Here is a 16,409-nt window from a genome sequence, read left to right on the forward strand (position 1 = left end):
TGTTTAAATAGATTATCTTTTATGTTTAGTCGTAATATTTAAAATATATCACTTATCAATGTAGAATAAACTTAACATACTTGTCAGCAGTGTTTCTAAGAAATGTGAACCTCAAATGGTAGAAAGTCTTTCAGTCATGAAAATTTTAATTATAGAGGGGAAAAAATGGGACTAATATATAATATGTAGTCACAAACAAAAATATAAATATGCTGACAAGTATATACTGTGGATTCATTTATTTTTCGTCGTCACCAGCTTTTATGGAATAAGGAAAACTTGCATGTCCATGGATAATTAATTTCGTGGTTTTACCAAAAAGTCTACATACTGTGGTTGGCCTGTACTCACACAATCCACAAAAATGGTATCCAAATGAATATATTGAATCCACAGTAGTATAAAAATCTATGACAGTCAGTAATTGTAGAAATACTGCACACAGGGTAAATCTATGCACTGTAGTTACTGAAGCACATACAAAATATTTAAGCTTGCTTAGGTAGAACTTTTTTAATAATAAAGATACTGTATTAGATATTTTATATAAAGCATCAAAGCTGGTTGTCTGAAAACATAGTATAGTAACATTGTATAAAAATATATTAAAGATAGAAATAATTAAGTATTAGTTGTATCTACATTTTTTCACTTTTTTGGTTGATCTATGATCTCTTACATCTGAATAATTGCTAATCAATATTGGAAGGACTCTAAGTCAATATCATTTGTAAACTGTTTCAAGATTACCATACATGTTGATTTTCCTCTTTGTCACTAGTCAAACAATCTTAAATATTCTAGCAAGATTTATAAACTTTTTAAAAAAGAAAACCTTTCTTCTGTTTAAATGTTGAATAATGTACATAGAGATACATAAATTCCCTGAACAAAATCTGAATGTAATATTTCCTTTACAGCACCATTCTTCATTAAACATCTGCCTGCTGCCATGGACGTGATGGAAGGCATGAATGTACAGTACGACTGTTATGTGGAAGGGGACATAACTCTTATCAAAACAAAACAATCACAGATGAAGAAGGTCACAACACAATTCACTTCTCAAGAATTTGAAGGAAAATATAAAGACATTCCAACAATGGCTATTCCACCTATGATGATGGGTGGCGCTGGTGCTACACCAAAACAAATGACAAAATCTGACACTAAACAATCGCCAAGATTTCTAGACGGACTTGAAGATCTGACATGTCGCACAGGTAGTATTGCTACCTTAACAGTTGTAGTCGAAGCCAATCCAGAGGCTCACATTACGTGGTTTAAAGATGGCAAAAGACTAATTAATTCAGGTGGGTATTTGTTATTTTATTATATCTCATAAATATACCTCTGCAATTTTAAAACAAACCATATCCATGGAATTTCTTTTACCGTATATCTGTTTACAAACATAACAAATAGTAATAAATTCTGCTAGGTCTGTGGAAAATTTTAGGAGACCAATGATTGCTTTGGTTAGAAGAAAAGGTTACGAATCCAATACTTATTACAACTGTCTTTGACATCAAAGTGAATTTAGAATGCCAATCAATATCTCCAATATATGATCTAAAATAAAAAGCATAAGTATTTTAATAATACTAGGAAGGTCTTTTAGTTAACATCAAATTTAAAAACTTTATATGTACATACTATTTACCATTAAATAATTTATTTCAGACCACATAGAGATATTCTATGAAGACGGTGAATATATTGTAGAAATCTATGATACAGAAATCTCTGATAAAGGGCTGTATAAATGTGTGGCAAAGAATGAACACGGATCAGCCGAGACACAGTGTAAACTTACACTAAGAGGTAACAGCTCTTAACCTTTACTAATTACGCAATGATCATGGTATTAGGGCAAACCCAGTAAATAATATGTATTTGAAGAGTTACTGTTTTTGAGACTTGCCAATCATGGTATTGTTTTAATGATGACTTGTAGTAAGGAATGTAAAACTGATATTATAAGTTATATGATTCGCTACTGACCCCCTACAGTCCATAGAGGGTTAGTAAAATCCATAGGGGGTGAGGCAAGAGGCCCAATCCCCTATGGATTTTATTCACCCTCTATGGTTCGTAGGGGGTCAGTAGTTTTAACTGTAAAACGAATTTATCGCACACTGGATTTTTTCTGCTGCGTTTTGTTGAAAAATAAACAATGAAACGCAACAACATTAATAGATGACGTCGCCATTAACGTGTCATGAACCCCCTATGAAATTTACTAATCCCCTACGGTCTCATAGGGGGTCACCACGTGACGGCGTTAAACCAATCACAATTTGTTACAGGAAATGTCCCAAGTGCAAAGTGATTACGGCTATCTTCATTCTAATGCAACTGCTAAATACTGATAGTTTTAACAACAGACAATTGCACTTTTGCTTAGGGTACTACTGATGGGACCAACTAACAGTTGTCAAGTTTTGTATTTAGATGGAGTAGACTATACACCCAATGTTACATCATTGATATCAGGGACCACTCTTGTCCAATTTAATTCATCAGTAGATATTGATTCTAAAGACTGCTGAAAATATAGATTCAATTCTTTAAAAGCTTGATTCAATTTATCTCACTAGATAATAGATTTTCAATATTATTTCTCACAGTTTCTTTGTTTAACATTTTAGTTTACAGTAAAATTACATAGTATGCATGATTGTTAGAATGTTATTGAGTCAACTTCATTTAAAAAATGTGTTACAAATTTACTTGTATTCACAGTTTTACTGTAGTATATGTGAGTAGCTGTCTTCATATTTCCATACATATTTCATGGAAAATTGATGTTTTCTAAATTCAATAACTGCAAAAATTGTATCAAAAATAGTGATAAAATACTTTTCAGGGATATGTTTAGATATGGGAACTTATACAGAGTGTATATGACAAATTTTGAGATGGCTACTCAACTCAGTATTGTTTATTACTTACTTAGTATATACTTATGTAGAATCATAGTACATAATCTTTTATATATTTTTGTCAATATACTACTAACAAACTTATACACAAATGTAGTTTAAATTAATAAACACCTTATTTTTGGTTAATAGTTGCATGAAGTAGAGATTTTATTTTTATTTTTAGCACCAGAAGATTTAGAAGACGATGATTTTCATTATGGTATGCTGCTTAACTTAAAATCTTTATACTCAGACTTAATAACAGTAGTGCATACTCACATCTTTTAGTTTCATTATTGTGACATGATTTAAATATTATAAAAAAAATATTAAGAAATTCTAGAGGATATTTTGTATTTTAGGTTCAAAGTCCAAAGGTCGAGTCTCTATACTTTACACTTTAACTACAAATAAACCTAAAAAGAATTTCACATTTGTTCTAATTAGACATCTTTTAAAAGAAATCTTCACAGAATCAATTTGGAAGACAAAACCTTGAAGTTTTAACCCCAAGATTGATTAATTGATCTAAATTAAACGGTGTTTTAACACCAGTTTTAGCACTTTTTGCTATTTCGTGACTGCAATTTTTCATTGCTGAAGGAAGCATGAGAGAACCACTGATCTTTGATAGGGAAACTGGCAATCCTAGTCAATTAAGATTGGAGTTGATCACACTTCCCCTATGCTTGGTTTATACTGACAACAATGTTGACAGGCAAGAGATACAGTAGTTACACAACATAGGCTTCACTCAGCCACTGCATGGGGCATCTTTTTAGTCAAGAAAACTTATGTTTCTATCATATGTATTATTAAATTGTTAAATGTTCTTGTTACAAATTGTTTTCATTGTAAAAGAGGGGAATCCAATTTATTCAAATATTTAGTTGGCCGGCGTCATAAGATATATGTTTCCTTTAATTTCAGAAAAATCAGAACTACTGGCCTTACCTACAGATAAACCTGGAAAACACAAGTTAGTAACTAGTCCACTTTCTTATCTGCAAGCTCTCAGTGCTCGTTAAAAAAAAGATTAAAACTTTTATTTGAAATTAAAACAACAAAGGTTCATAGGCTTGCATTTGCTAAGGGGAAATAATAATTTTCAAACTGGAGCACATTAAACCTTAGCAAGCTGTAAACACATTCCAAACATTACGATTGCAACTAACATTTCTTAGACCAGAGTTCTATATATAGGTAGGAAATGTTCCATTTTATGGAACAAGTGATAAAGATATACATATAACATTAGAAATGATATAATTTATATTTTATAAACATGATGATTTGTTTAAATGTGATCACATATTTTTCCAGGAAATTTGCACCAAAGTTTGTTGTTGAATTAGAATCTGTTGTTGAGGTTTACCCGACAGACGACATACAATTTGTTTGTGTTATTGATGACACACTTGACAAAGTTTGGTGGGAAAAAGACGGCAAAGAGGTTAGTAGGGTCAATGTTTAAGATATACTTAAAGATTATCTCCCTTTGGAGGAAAACAATAATTGTATCACAGTACACAAAATTCTAACAAGAAATGTTTGAATTTTAATTTAAAAAAAACTTATTTACTACAATCTGTTATGAACATTACAACAACAAAAACACATTTTAAAATTATGAGTACACTTTCTAGTTTATTTTACTTTGAAAATTATTAATTTTATGTTTAAATTTCCTGTGTGAAAGAACAGTTTTGAAATTTGTTTCCTTAATTGAAATTACTTATACATGTAATGCATCTGAATTTTATATTTCAGCTTCCCAGTTCTACCAATTCTACTATCAAACAAGAGGCTGATGGAACACAACAATTAGAGATCAGAAACGTTGATCCTAAAGACCAAGGCCTATACACTTGTAAAGCTAAGACCAAATCTGGGGAAATTCTCAGAACTGATGCTAAACTTGTTGTTAAAGGTAAGTCTAAGCTTATTTGGGGAATTCTCAAAACATATGATGGAAGGGTTTTCTGATTTATATGTTTTGATGTTATAATACAAATATTGACCTACTTATATAATTAAGGACCTTGACTACCAATGAGGTTTCACACATTGAAAAAAATTCACAACACTTATTCTTGTGGATACTTTTTTTTATGTTTATCCTTTTCTGTTCGACTTTGCATCAATTTATTTTTCACTGTTGTCTAATTTCTGTGATGTATTTATATTATTTTAAATATTCACTATAATAAATATTTATGTTGTTTCCCTACTGATGAGTCGCAAAAATGAATTGCTTACCATAGTAAGTTGGTTTGAAGTAAGTTCCAAAACTAGTACAGTGGATTATATATATCTTGTTTCAATGATCATTTCTACAGTATACAAATTCTGAATCTAACATTGTTTTTCCTCGTGCTATGCGTCCTTTCAGTGAGTATTTTTTATTCTACATACAGATTATATAAATAACCTCTGTATAGTTAAAGGAATATTCATCAAGCAATACCTTACAAAAATTTGTATTCATTTCAGACAAATCAAAGACTGACACTACAAGCAGGTAAGTTCTGTCTTTGAGTGTAGATGGAATATTAGATGTTGACTATATACCATTCTGTGCTATTTTTGGTGTTTCTAGAATTCATTCTAGAAAAACAGATCAATGGTTTTGCTATGAAATATTAATTCTTTTCTCATGGTAAATATAAAATACAAGTAAGAATTTATTTGTTTTTTATGCGTGACATGTTTATGTAATCTAGTAATTTGTAGTAACCAATGAGTTAAAGACATTTGTATGATAACTATTTGGATGGGGACTGCAACACATTAGAAATCAGTAACATTACTGTATTCAAACACAAGCTTATGTTTACATTCAAAAATGAAAATTGAAATTGATCAGTTTCCTTTTGTTTTTTTTAGTGATTCTGCTAAACCAAAGTTTACAAGACAATTAAAGGACATTTTCTGTAAAGATGGGGACAATGTGACATTGGAATGTGAAATTCAAGGTCAGCCCCGCCCACAGATCACATGGTACAGAGAAAGCAAGGAAATTCTGGACAGCCAGGTGAGAACTTAAACTAAAAAGGACAATTTAATATTGAATTATCGATGACAGTGTTTTCATTATGATTTTTATTTTGCGTTCTTTGAATATAAAAACAAAATTGCTTTGTATGTTTCATAACATGGTTGCTTCTATAAATGGAGAGAAAAAAATTGTAGTAGAATATGTACGAGATTGCCTTAGACAAATTTGACCTTAGTTGATTTGGCCTTTTTGGTTTGATGCTCCTATATCTCTTCTTTTTTATTTTTGCTTAACAATCTTTTAATTTTTTATTTTTAATTGTACCTGAATGCTGATTTTTTTCAAGAAAAAGAAGACTGTATTATTGTCTCAAAAGGACAATAGAGATTCAATGGATTTAAAGTCATTATTTTATATAATAAATGCATTGTTTCAATTTAATTTTGTATTTTAGGATTTCCAGATAAGTGCTATTGGAGACAAATGTAAATTAATTATAATGGAAGTTTTCCCTGAAGATGATGGAAAATACTCTTGTAAAGCCGTCAGTGAGAAAGGGGAGGCAACTACCTCATGTCAACTACTTGTTGAAGGTAAATATTGGTGTCCAGCTTCATATCCATGAATAATTAACATATTCATGAATTGATTTTACATAATTAACATATTCATGAATTGATTTTATATAATTAACATATTCATTCCTATAATTAACCCATTCATGAACATTTTCATGCATATTTTCGTCTTAATTTCATCTGTTATTAACATAAAACATACCACAGTTTATTAAAAAATTATCGTAAAGTATGGTACCATCAGAGAATATTCATAAATGTTTACACTGTTTATCATCATATATTAACCAATCATTGTTCTTCCTTCTGACAGACCCCGCCTCTTTTTACCTTGACTCAGCCTCTGTATCATCCATTGGATCAAGTGTTAGTCGTGGTAAGATTCATGTTGCCATTGTGTTTCCATAGTTGTACTGTCATAGAAACCATAATTTAATGTTGTTATAGATAAACGTAATGAAAGCTGAACTACCATTTTCTTTTAATTTTTAAATAGTTTTATTAAATTCTCTTTTTATATGTTATCAAAGACAAATACATTATGCGAGATACCTGTCTGTCTAATGACAACTCAAATATGTTTTAATCAATCATAATTAATTTTTACATCTCTTTTTGTTTCCATGTAGACAAAATCACTTATGATTTTGACAGTTTTCAAATTTGTAGTTAGTAAGTTAAAAGAATAAAATTCAAAATATTCCTAGAACATATTAGTTCTTTTTAGAACATTTTGTGATACCAGAAATGAAATAAGGAAGAGGAAAAAAAATCTGAAATTAAGAAATGCTCTATAAGAACTTTAAATTCAGAAATTATTGCAATGTTTTTATTATTGTTCAAAATGCTACAGGGTTACAATCGTCAAAGTTAAAAGTCACATTTTGATTTTTTTTATATCAATTAGACAGGATTTTTCTCTATATCGCAAAAATTGAAATCACATTTTAGTCCAAAATGACAAAATCGCAATAATAAATGCATTGCATACAATAATTTCTGAATTTTCAGTATCTAGTTATTTGCAAATTGAATATTGCAGCTAAATTATCTTCAAATAAACCAATGATTACTTGTTAATTTGTTAAAAATGAGTTCAGCTTTCATTACATTAGAACTTAGAGCCTAGGTACTGCAGTTAAAGGGAAATAACTCTGATCACCTTGAATGTGACACTAAAGGGAGATTACTTTGTAAGTCACTAGTTCAGTGAATTAATCACACAAATAAAACCTTAAGTGGAGTGGATATTTATTTCCTAATTAATAAAAGTTTTGAAATGTATGGCCTAGTTCTCTCAATTAATTACAATTTAATGTTGGTGTGGTCTGGAAATTAGCCAACTTTAATTGAAATCCCTGCCATCTTATCTTTTAATTATCAGATTGATTTTTATATGATATGTAAAGAGCTTGATAGTTTTTATGTAAATTGAAGTGTGATACCTGCACAGCTGTGAATCAGTTAGGCTTTTGTCACCAATGTTAAAATCAATTCAATTAGCATGTATTTGAGATTAGTGAATAGAAATTTAGATGGGGGTATATAAAAATGTAAATTGTGCATTGATTACTATTGCAGTCTACAAATTGATCCACTTATAACTAATGTCTTTTCCTTGGTTAAGGCATATCTTAAAAACTTATTGCTTTGGAAGCTTTGTATGATAGTGTCTGTCTAGTTTGATAATGAAACTAACACTTTTCAACACCAGCACTTGTTTCTGAAAAATAATTATCTATGCACCTTACTTTAAGGTGATATATTAAATTATATATATATATATTTTCTTTTCAAGAGACAAGTGCCTGATCTTTACCAACAATATTTTATCTGCTACCATTGATCAGTATAAAGACTTTAAATTGTCTGTACTGTTAGAAAAGTATGCTTGTATACATGCCAAATTAAAACTTATATTGATCTTTACATTGGTATGCCAAGCTGACCCATTTGTCAATAAACAATATGAAAATTAAATTTCAAAATAGTTTTCAATGAAGTAACATAAAAGATAGGTTACGGATATAACTCCAGTACAAACTGAGAGATCAGCAGTAAGACATATTTTATTAATTCAGACTCTTGATAACTAAACAGGTTAATATCCATGATTTTGACACCGCTATCTCAAATCAAATAGTCTTTCCTTAGCAATAGAGTCACGATTTGATAGAAGGCTGGTATTTAAAGTTTGAAAACTTGTAGTAAATTAAATTAAACAATTAGGGTCATACAAATTGTGGCTGAAGAAGTGCTACCTAGAAACACAGACTTGAACATATATGTTGTTGTTTTAGTAAATGGTTGTAATGATATATGATGTTGAGAACTAAGTGATCTAGGCAGCATGTCAACATAAGTCTTGAGTATAATCATTTCCTCCACACCTTTTGTTATTGAATAGTGAGGCAGAACTTTCTCTGGAGATCAAAGTAGAGAATACCGTTTCTACTGTGTACTCCATGTATATTTTTCAATTCACCTTCATGACGAAAAAATTTGGGCTTTCTAAATTAAACAAACAAACATAAGTGAAAATCTTTGAAAAAGTTTTTCAGGATTAGAGATAAATTCTTAATTACGGCTTATATAAAACTCTATTTCATTACTTTTTAAGTTCAAGATTTTCTTGTGGTTTTATATGTTGTATACAAATTTTGAAGCAAGACGTTGTGCATAATCAGGTCACCTTGAACGTTCATTATAGATTACTTGCTTGTACAATCTGTCATTATCAATTATAAATTGTGCAAAGTTTGTATAAATATAGGAATAATTAATTATTCATTTTTGTCACATTACGAAACATAGGCTATAGGCTTAGGCTATTCTTACTAAAACATAGACAGGTTTATGCCAAAGTTGTGACCCAGTGAACCTTTATGCTATAAAAAAGCATTAAGAGAAAGAAAATATGTTGATTACTTTACAAATAAGAACTTAAGTCCTCCTTTATGACTCATTTTTTCAAAAAAGAATTCCTAAATTTAAAAATCCAATTTCAAAGTGCTCACAAGATAACAGACCTTTTCATAAGCACAACAAGCCCATTGTTTTTACACTATTAAAATTCTAAGTGACAAGTTTATCAGTTAGAGACAGGAGGAGCCATCTACGCCATTGTAAACAAAGATACCACACAAAATATAAACATAAATAAACAAATTAAGGAAATGATTTGTTGATAGGTGTAGGAGTTAATTCTCCATTTAATTGATGTCACAGATAACATTTTCACAAATAATTAACCATAGATACATGTTTTTAAATTACCATTAAATGTATTAGTCATTAATGAATAGTAGGGCAAGGAGCTTTGTATACAAATTGTCACTGATTTCTTGCATCAAATGATAAATGCAAAAGTTGACAAAGAAGAAATGTGAATTTATATAACATTTTGTATAAAATTTTGAAATACTCTTCAATTTCAAAAACTCCACTTTAAAGTAAATAGTCCAAGCTGTCTTGCGGTTTTCTTAACTCAAAGTTAAAGAATGGCTCTACAAAAGGTCTGGGACTAAGTTAGTATAATAGTTGATGAGATTCTTTCTATGAATTAATCATCAGGAAAAATTTAGCTACTGTCGTTTGTAGGAGAATTTAGTATACCGACTTCAGGGATAACCAATAGCATAATTTTTCTTCGAAAGTCAATTTTTAGTGAGAAGTATACAAAAGCAAGGCATTTGACTAGGATCTTGGTGCAAGCCTGTTGTCTTGCTAGATTCTCTACTATGAGGATCAAGAAATAACTTTTGGTTTAAGGGTTCGTCTGTAGATTATAAGATCTGTAGGTTAAAATAAAGGTTCCCTTTATAGTCATTGTTGATGAATTCTCCTCTTTATTGATGATTATTGGTGTTTTTTCCCCTTGGTACAGGTATGAGGACATTCTTGTAGGATGGTATCATGTGTATTGTCTGGGGCTCATCAAAGGATTACCTAATACATTATAACACCTTGTACATTGTCTGAGGTACATCAAAGGGATTACCTAACATAGTGTAATCCTAGTGTATTAACCCATCATTTATAAGTACATATACTACACCTGTATGTGTTCTAGGTACAAATTACAGGTGACTTTATGACACCTATCAGACAAGGTACTATAACATGTTATTAAGTAGAGTCCAAGGGTGTGTTAAGGACTTACTGGTCATCTACACCGTACTTCAGACAAATCTTATGTAGGGGATAAACTTTGGTGCAAATATATCATAAATTTAAGTTATTGTATAATTTAACCAAAATGTCATTGAAGCAACCTCTTCAAGGGTGCAATATAAGTTATAAAATAATAAATTTGACTTCTTGTGGTGTTTTGTGAACTGTTGTTATGTCTGTTGATCCTTTTTTTGTCTTTTTTTGCCATGGCATTGTCAGTTTTATTTTTTACTTATGAGTTTGAATGTCCCTCTGGTATCTTTCATCTCTCTTTTAGAAAGAGGTGTAGAAGTGTGAAAATTGAAAAATATGGAGAAATGTGGTAGAATGAAAAACAAAAACACCACAAAAAATATGATATTTTATAACATGGTAGGATGTGGTCATCTTGCACTGACATTTTAAGACCTATTATCTCTTAAGGATTGCTCTTGGTTAGGTCATAAAGAAATTAGAACACACAACTATTTAGAAGATCACGAACGAGTCATAGGTGTCAAACTTGTGGCTTAGGCAGCCACAGGAATTAATAACCTTTAATATATTGAGTGCCTTCGTAAAATGGCTTTTTATCAGAAATTTTATTGTTGCTTATATTTATAATTGCTGGTGGTTTTCTATTCTTATCTATAAAGAATCACACACCCCTGGATACACTCCTTGGGATCAAAGCAAATAAAACAGCTAATTTCACCAAATTTGTAAAGCTTTTGTGAGAAATAAATTGAAGGTAAAAATACTTCAATTTAGAATATAAATAGGCTTTGACCACAACTGAGGTTTTGTACAAACTAAAGACAGAGTTCTGTTAAACAAGGTTATCAAATTTTATTTATGGAGGTTGTAAAAATCTAAATTAATTAGAAATATTTTTTAATGTCAGTTTATTCTGGGACATTTTATATCAGTCTACTATTCCCATGTTTATTGTTGGGAAAAATCATCTGTAAAAGTTTGAACTAAGAGGAAATAGTGAAGTGTTCTTAAAACTGTTATTCGGAAAATGACTCAAAAATCCATAAACAGGTGATATTTAATGCTATAAAAATTTAAAAGCATATGGACAAGTAAATTGAAGATTTATATCTTAAAAGTAAAATTTAAGAATTATGTGTTATAATTCAAATGGAGCTGACAAGCTATAAAATAAATGTAAATACCATTTTAAAGAAAATGTTTGAGTTTTATTCAGCAGCATACAATAAATAATAACATCTTTAAATAGTTGAAATTTTTCTCACTTTGAATTGCAATTTATGTGCATTTTTCTCAGATAAATATCAATAAGGTATATTTTAAATTCCATTAAATTCTATTTAAAAGTTTAAAACCTATAGTTTGTTGGTATAAATATATGGTTTATCAGATTATGATATATAGGGTGTCATGTTTTGTAAAGATTGATTGATGGCTTGTCCAGGATGTACCCACATTTAAGGCAACAATGTTTGTACTTTTGAAAGTGGGGGAGGGAAGGAGGGAACTACTATTTCACTCCAAATATTCTTCTTCTTTCAATTATGAAGCAAATTCACTTAAAAAACTTAAATATTACTTTGAAATTCCATAGTTTGAAGTCATAATAGTTAGGCAATACACATTTGTGTTATATTAAGTTCTAAATATAAGAAAATTTTCTGCTATTTCTTTCATAATTATGAATCAGAGTTTCATTGTCATGGTATTTTTTAAAATATGAATGTCACATGCTTTACTATTAAATGTAGAATGAAATTTTCTTAATTGTTTCTTTTGAAATGATTTGGACTTTTAAACAAGTTTCTATTTAAGAAATAATGAATCATCATTGAATTGATAAGATCATATCATCAATGTCTACTTATTACAAATTACTCACACAATTATAATTAGAAGTTTTCAATACACACGTTGAGAGGTATTGCATGGGATCCCAAATTAACTAATATGTAATTTAAACCAATTTGCAATAACAGATTGAAAAAATTTACTAGTAAAGTATTAAGATTTTCATTTTATTTTTATCATGCGTTTAAACTTTTTACTGTCTAATATAAATTTCCTGAATTTAGAATTTGTGTTTGACTATCTATGTTTTTAAAGTTTGAGGAATCTGTACAACAATTGATAAAATAACCACTGAAATAAGGAATCTGTACAACAATTGATAAAATTACCTCTGAAATGAGGAATCTGTACAACAATTGATAAAATTACCACTGAAATAAGGAATCTACAACAATTGATAAAATTACCACTGAAATAAGGAATCTGTACAACAATTGATAAAATTACCACTGAAATGAGGAATCTGTACAACAATTGATAAAATTACCACTGAAATAAAGAATCTGTACAACAATTGAAAAAATTACCACTGAAATGAGGAATCTGTACAACAATTGATAAAATTACCACTGAAATAAGGAATCTGTACAACAATTGATAAAATTACCACTGAAATGAGGAATCTGTTCAACAATTGATAAAATTACCACTGAAATAAGGAATCTGTACAACCATTGATAAAATTACCACTGAAATGACCCTGAAGTGCAAGTTACTTCAATTTCCTTTGGAAAAACTTTGGAAATTAAACATATTATTATTGTGTATTCTATATTATTTGAGGGATGACACTTTTGTAGATTTTGAAGGTTTTGGTGAACCATGAAAAAAGTAAAATAACAAACAGTGGTGGATCCAGAAATTTTCATAGGAGGGGGCCCACTGACTGACCTAAGGGGGGCCCGCTCCAGTCACACATCAGTGATTCTCTATATAAGCAACCAAATTTTTTCATAAAAAGGCCCGACCCCCCCCCCCCCCTAAATCCGCCTTTGACAAATATACCCAAATTTTGAGGTAATTACAAAACAGAAAGTCAAAAGGGAGATCCTTGTAGTAAATACTAAGAATCTGCTTTGGGCATACATTTTCATTCATGAATACATAGCAATATTTTTGAATGGAATGTAGCATAACTTTTATTCAATGTTAATCACCAACATTATATTACAGATATTTTCCAAAAAGAATGGAAACCTTTATCTTTGGGAAACCTTAAATGTCATTTTCACACCCAAAATGTAAAAACAGAGACATAAAACGCTTTCACATGTACATATTGAAACTGATATAAATCTGTAAGATAATCTCTTCCTTGACTCTAAATGGTTTTCTCATCATAGTTTAAACTGAATTTGTAAGGTCTATAAAATCCCATTTGCAGGAAGCAATAATTCAAAATTTCAAAAATATTTAAGATTTTTTCCCTCCTAAAAATAAATTATGATCAGGTTCTACTGATATAGAATTACCATTGATAATGAAACCTGGACTCTTTGTTGGTTAATTATTGTAGATTTTGAATGTAAACCTGTGTAAAGCCCCTTGAGTAAATGAGGAAGGAAAAGAAATATCTGTAAGATGAAACATATTAAATATGTCTGTCAAGTTTAAGTCAGGTGTTTTCCTGTTTATATTTACATGTATAACAGTTTCAAGTACCTTATACAATATTCAATTGTTAAGTAGTATCTTTGTACATCGTGATATAGATAAAATGTAAAATCCTAAGCTGATGAGTAATGAATTATCGGAAAAAAATGATAAATCTGAATAAATGGAGACACAGGTATATGCTAGTGAAACTGAAAGTCCTAAAGAACAAAACCAGAAATAAAAAAACTATAAAGACATCTAGGGGTCAACATACTAGAAATTACTGCATGCACAATTTTCAAAGATTATGATTATTTTAGCCAAAATGACAAGCAATAGATTAGAATCACTTGAAATGAGAAAGGTTCTGCTTTTTGCAGAGTTAAAGCAACATTTACTTTTGCACTCATTCTCTGTGATCGACCAAGCTTTGAAACATGTAGTGAAATAACTAATCTCTGAAAATATTCAGTTTTTATATTATTAGGTGAATTTTGTGTTGATTAAATTTGCATGTACCATTGATATAATTTGTCAAAACTGCATTTATAAAGGCACACAGTAAATTTGTGAATTTACTGGAAACTTTTGTTAAATATTAGGTAAAGAAGTACCTGTTATTCTTGTTTACATGTCATTCTGAGGTACAATATGGTTAAAAGAATTATATAAATTTATGTTTCAACAGAATTTGTTTGATTTTCATGTGTTTATCTCTAAAGCTATAAAGTTATTACAGTTCTTGGTTTGACCAAATTTTCTTATCATGTTTTATTTATTTTTCAGGTGATCGGAAATCAGCGACACCTGCAAGACCAACAAAGTAAACATAAACAATCATGAACTTGACCACAATATTCTTATTCAACTTTGGAAACTGCATTTTTTTCATATGTAAATCTTGATCTGGACAAGGTCAACGACCCTCTGACCTTCTGCAGAACACGAATATTCATTGGATAAACCTCATTTTATATTTCCGAAGTTGGAATAGAACAATAAATACCGATTATGACAACCCTGACAACTTTCATGGATTTGACAATTATCTCTCTACAACCGGATTTGACAAACAAACTACCTAATTTGACTTATTTATTACCGGACATTACCATAGAAACATCAGAAAATTGTTACCATGACTACCAACAAACCTGTGATAAGGACTATTTATTTATTTGATGTGCAATAAAGTAGTATAGAAAAAATGTATTTTTGTCTCTTAAGAACGGTACACCAGATTTAAGATTTAGTTAATAAATATAGGAAGATGTGGTATGAGTGTCAATGAGACAACTCTCCATCCAAGTTACAATTTACATTTGTTAAATTCTTCTGAATAATGGCTAGGATGAACTTCTCCAGGAAACAGGTCTAACAACCAAACATGGTATACTAGATTTCTTATTTTTGAAACCCTCAGATAATATTCAGACCAAAAGTTGTACAAATATTGAAGCCTGAACAAAATCAGAGAAAAAAAAAGTCAGCCTCACACTCATATGCTTACAAGATTCACCAGAAATATTGCATCTCTAGACATTCTAAAACTACAACATATACAATATAATGGTATATATCATAATGTCTCAATTCAATCTGATTAAAATTTAGTTTTTTTCTCCCTCGTCACCTGAGATCACCCCAAAAATATTTTTGGTGGGGTTCATGTTGCTTAGTCTTTGGTTTTCCATGTTGTGTCTTTTGTACTAGAATGAAATTCAAAACAGTGTAGCTGGGGCCATTGATTGACACATTAAATTCATCCATTGACTGAGACAATTTACGTGAACGTTTGTCTGTAAAGACCACTGTTCACGACTTACATACGATAGACATTTGAACTGTGGGGTCACCAAAGGTTTCATAACGCCTTTAATTATAAAATAATTCGAAAAATTAATCAGGAATAACCTTTATGTTTTGATTTATATAATTGATATAAATCAAAACATCGTGTTATTTCTGATCAATTTTACTTTATTTAGGTGTTGAGAACCTTTGGTGACCCCATAGTTTAAGTGTCTTTAAAAAGTACATAGTGAGCAGTGGTCGTTACATACAAACGTTTACCTAAATTGTCCCAGTCAATGGATAAATTTAATGTGTCAATCAATGGCCACAGCTACACTGTTTTGAATTTCATTCTATTATTTGTCTGCTTGTCTTTTTATTTTTAGCCATGGCATTGTCAGTTTGTTTTCAATCTATGAGTTTGACCGTCCCTCTGGTATCTTTCGTCCCTCTTATGTCATAAGCATAGTGAAAAATCCCAGATGTAAGTTTATATAGATTTCTCATAAAAGGCAT

At 30.0% G+C, this 16,409-nt stretch overlaps 1 protein-coding gene across 22 annotated transcripts in view; it reads left to right on the forward strand.

Moving 5' to 3' along the window:
• LOC143058355 (uncharacterized) overlaps window positions 1–15,148 on the forward strand; it is a 295,609-nt gene extending 280,461 nt beyond the window's left edge. For 20 of the 22 annotated variants that reach the window (XM_076231830.1, XM_076231829.1, XM_076231833.1 and 17 more), the window contains 11 exons: window positions 921–1,313; window positions 1,684–1,824; window positions 3,112–3,147; window positions 3,858–3,906; window positions 4,251–4,380; window positions 4,698–4,857; window positions 5,421–5,448; window positions 5,814–5,961; window positions 6,380–6,518; window positions 6,817–6,879; window positions 14,886–15,148. In XM_076231830.1, coding sequence (XP_076087945.1) covers window positions 921–1,313; window positions 1,684–1,824; window positions 3,112–3,147; window positions 3,858–3,906; window positions 4,251–4,380; window positions 4,698–4,857; window positions 5,421–5,448; window positions 5,814–5,961; window positions 6,380–6,518; window positions 6,817–6,879; window positions 14,886–14,926 — 1,328 coding nt within the window. In that variant the 3' untranslated portion in view covers window positions 14,927–15,148. The remainder of the gene's footprint in view (window positions 1–920; window positions 1,314–1,683; window positions 1,825–3,111; window positions 3,148–3,857; window positions 3,907–4,250; window positions 4,381–4,697; window positions 4,858–5,420; window positions 5,449–5,813; window positions 5,962–6,379; window positions 6,519–6,816; window positions 6,880–14,885) is intronic. The other 2 variants (XM_076231837.1, XM_076231835.1) reach the window with 2 other exon arrangements.
• The last annotated feature ends 1,261 nt before the right edge of the window (window positions 15,149–16,409 follow it).

The sequence above is a fragment of the Mytilus galloprovincialis genome, chromosome 14, assembly GCF_965363235.1.
Source record: "Mytilus galloprovincialis chromosome 14, xbMytGall1.hap1.1, whole genome shotgun sequence".
NCBI classification, from domain to species: Eukaryota; Metazoa; Mollusca; class Bivalvia; order Mytilida; family Mytilidae; genus Mytilus; species Mytilus galloprovincialis.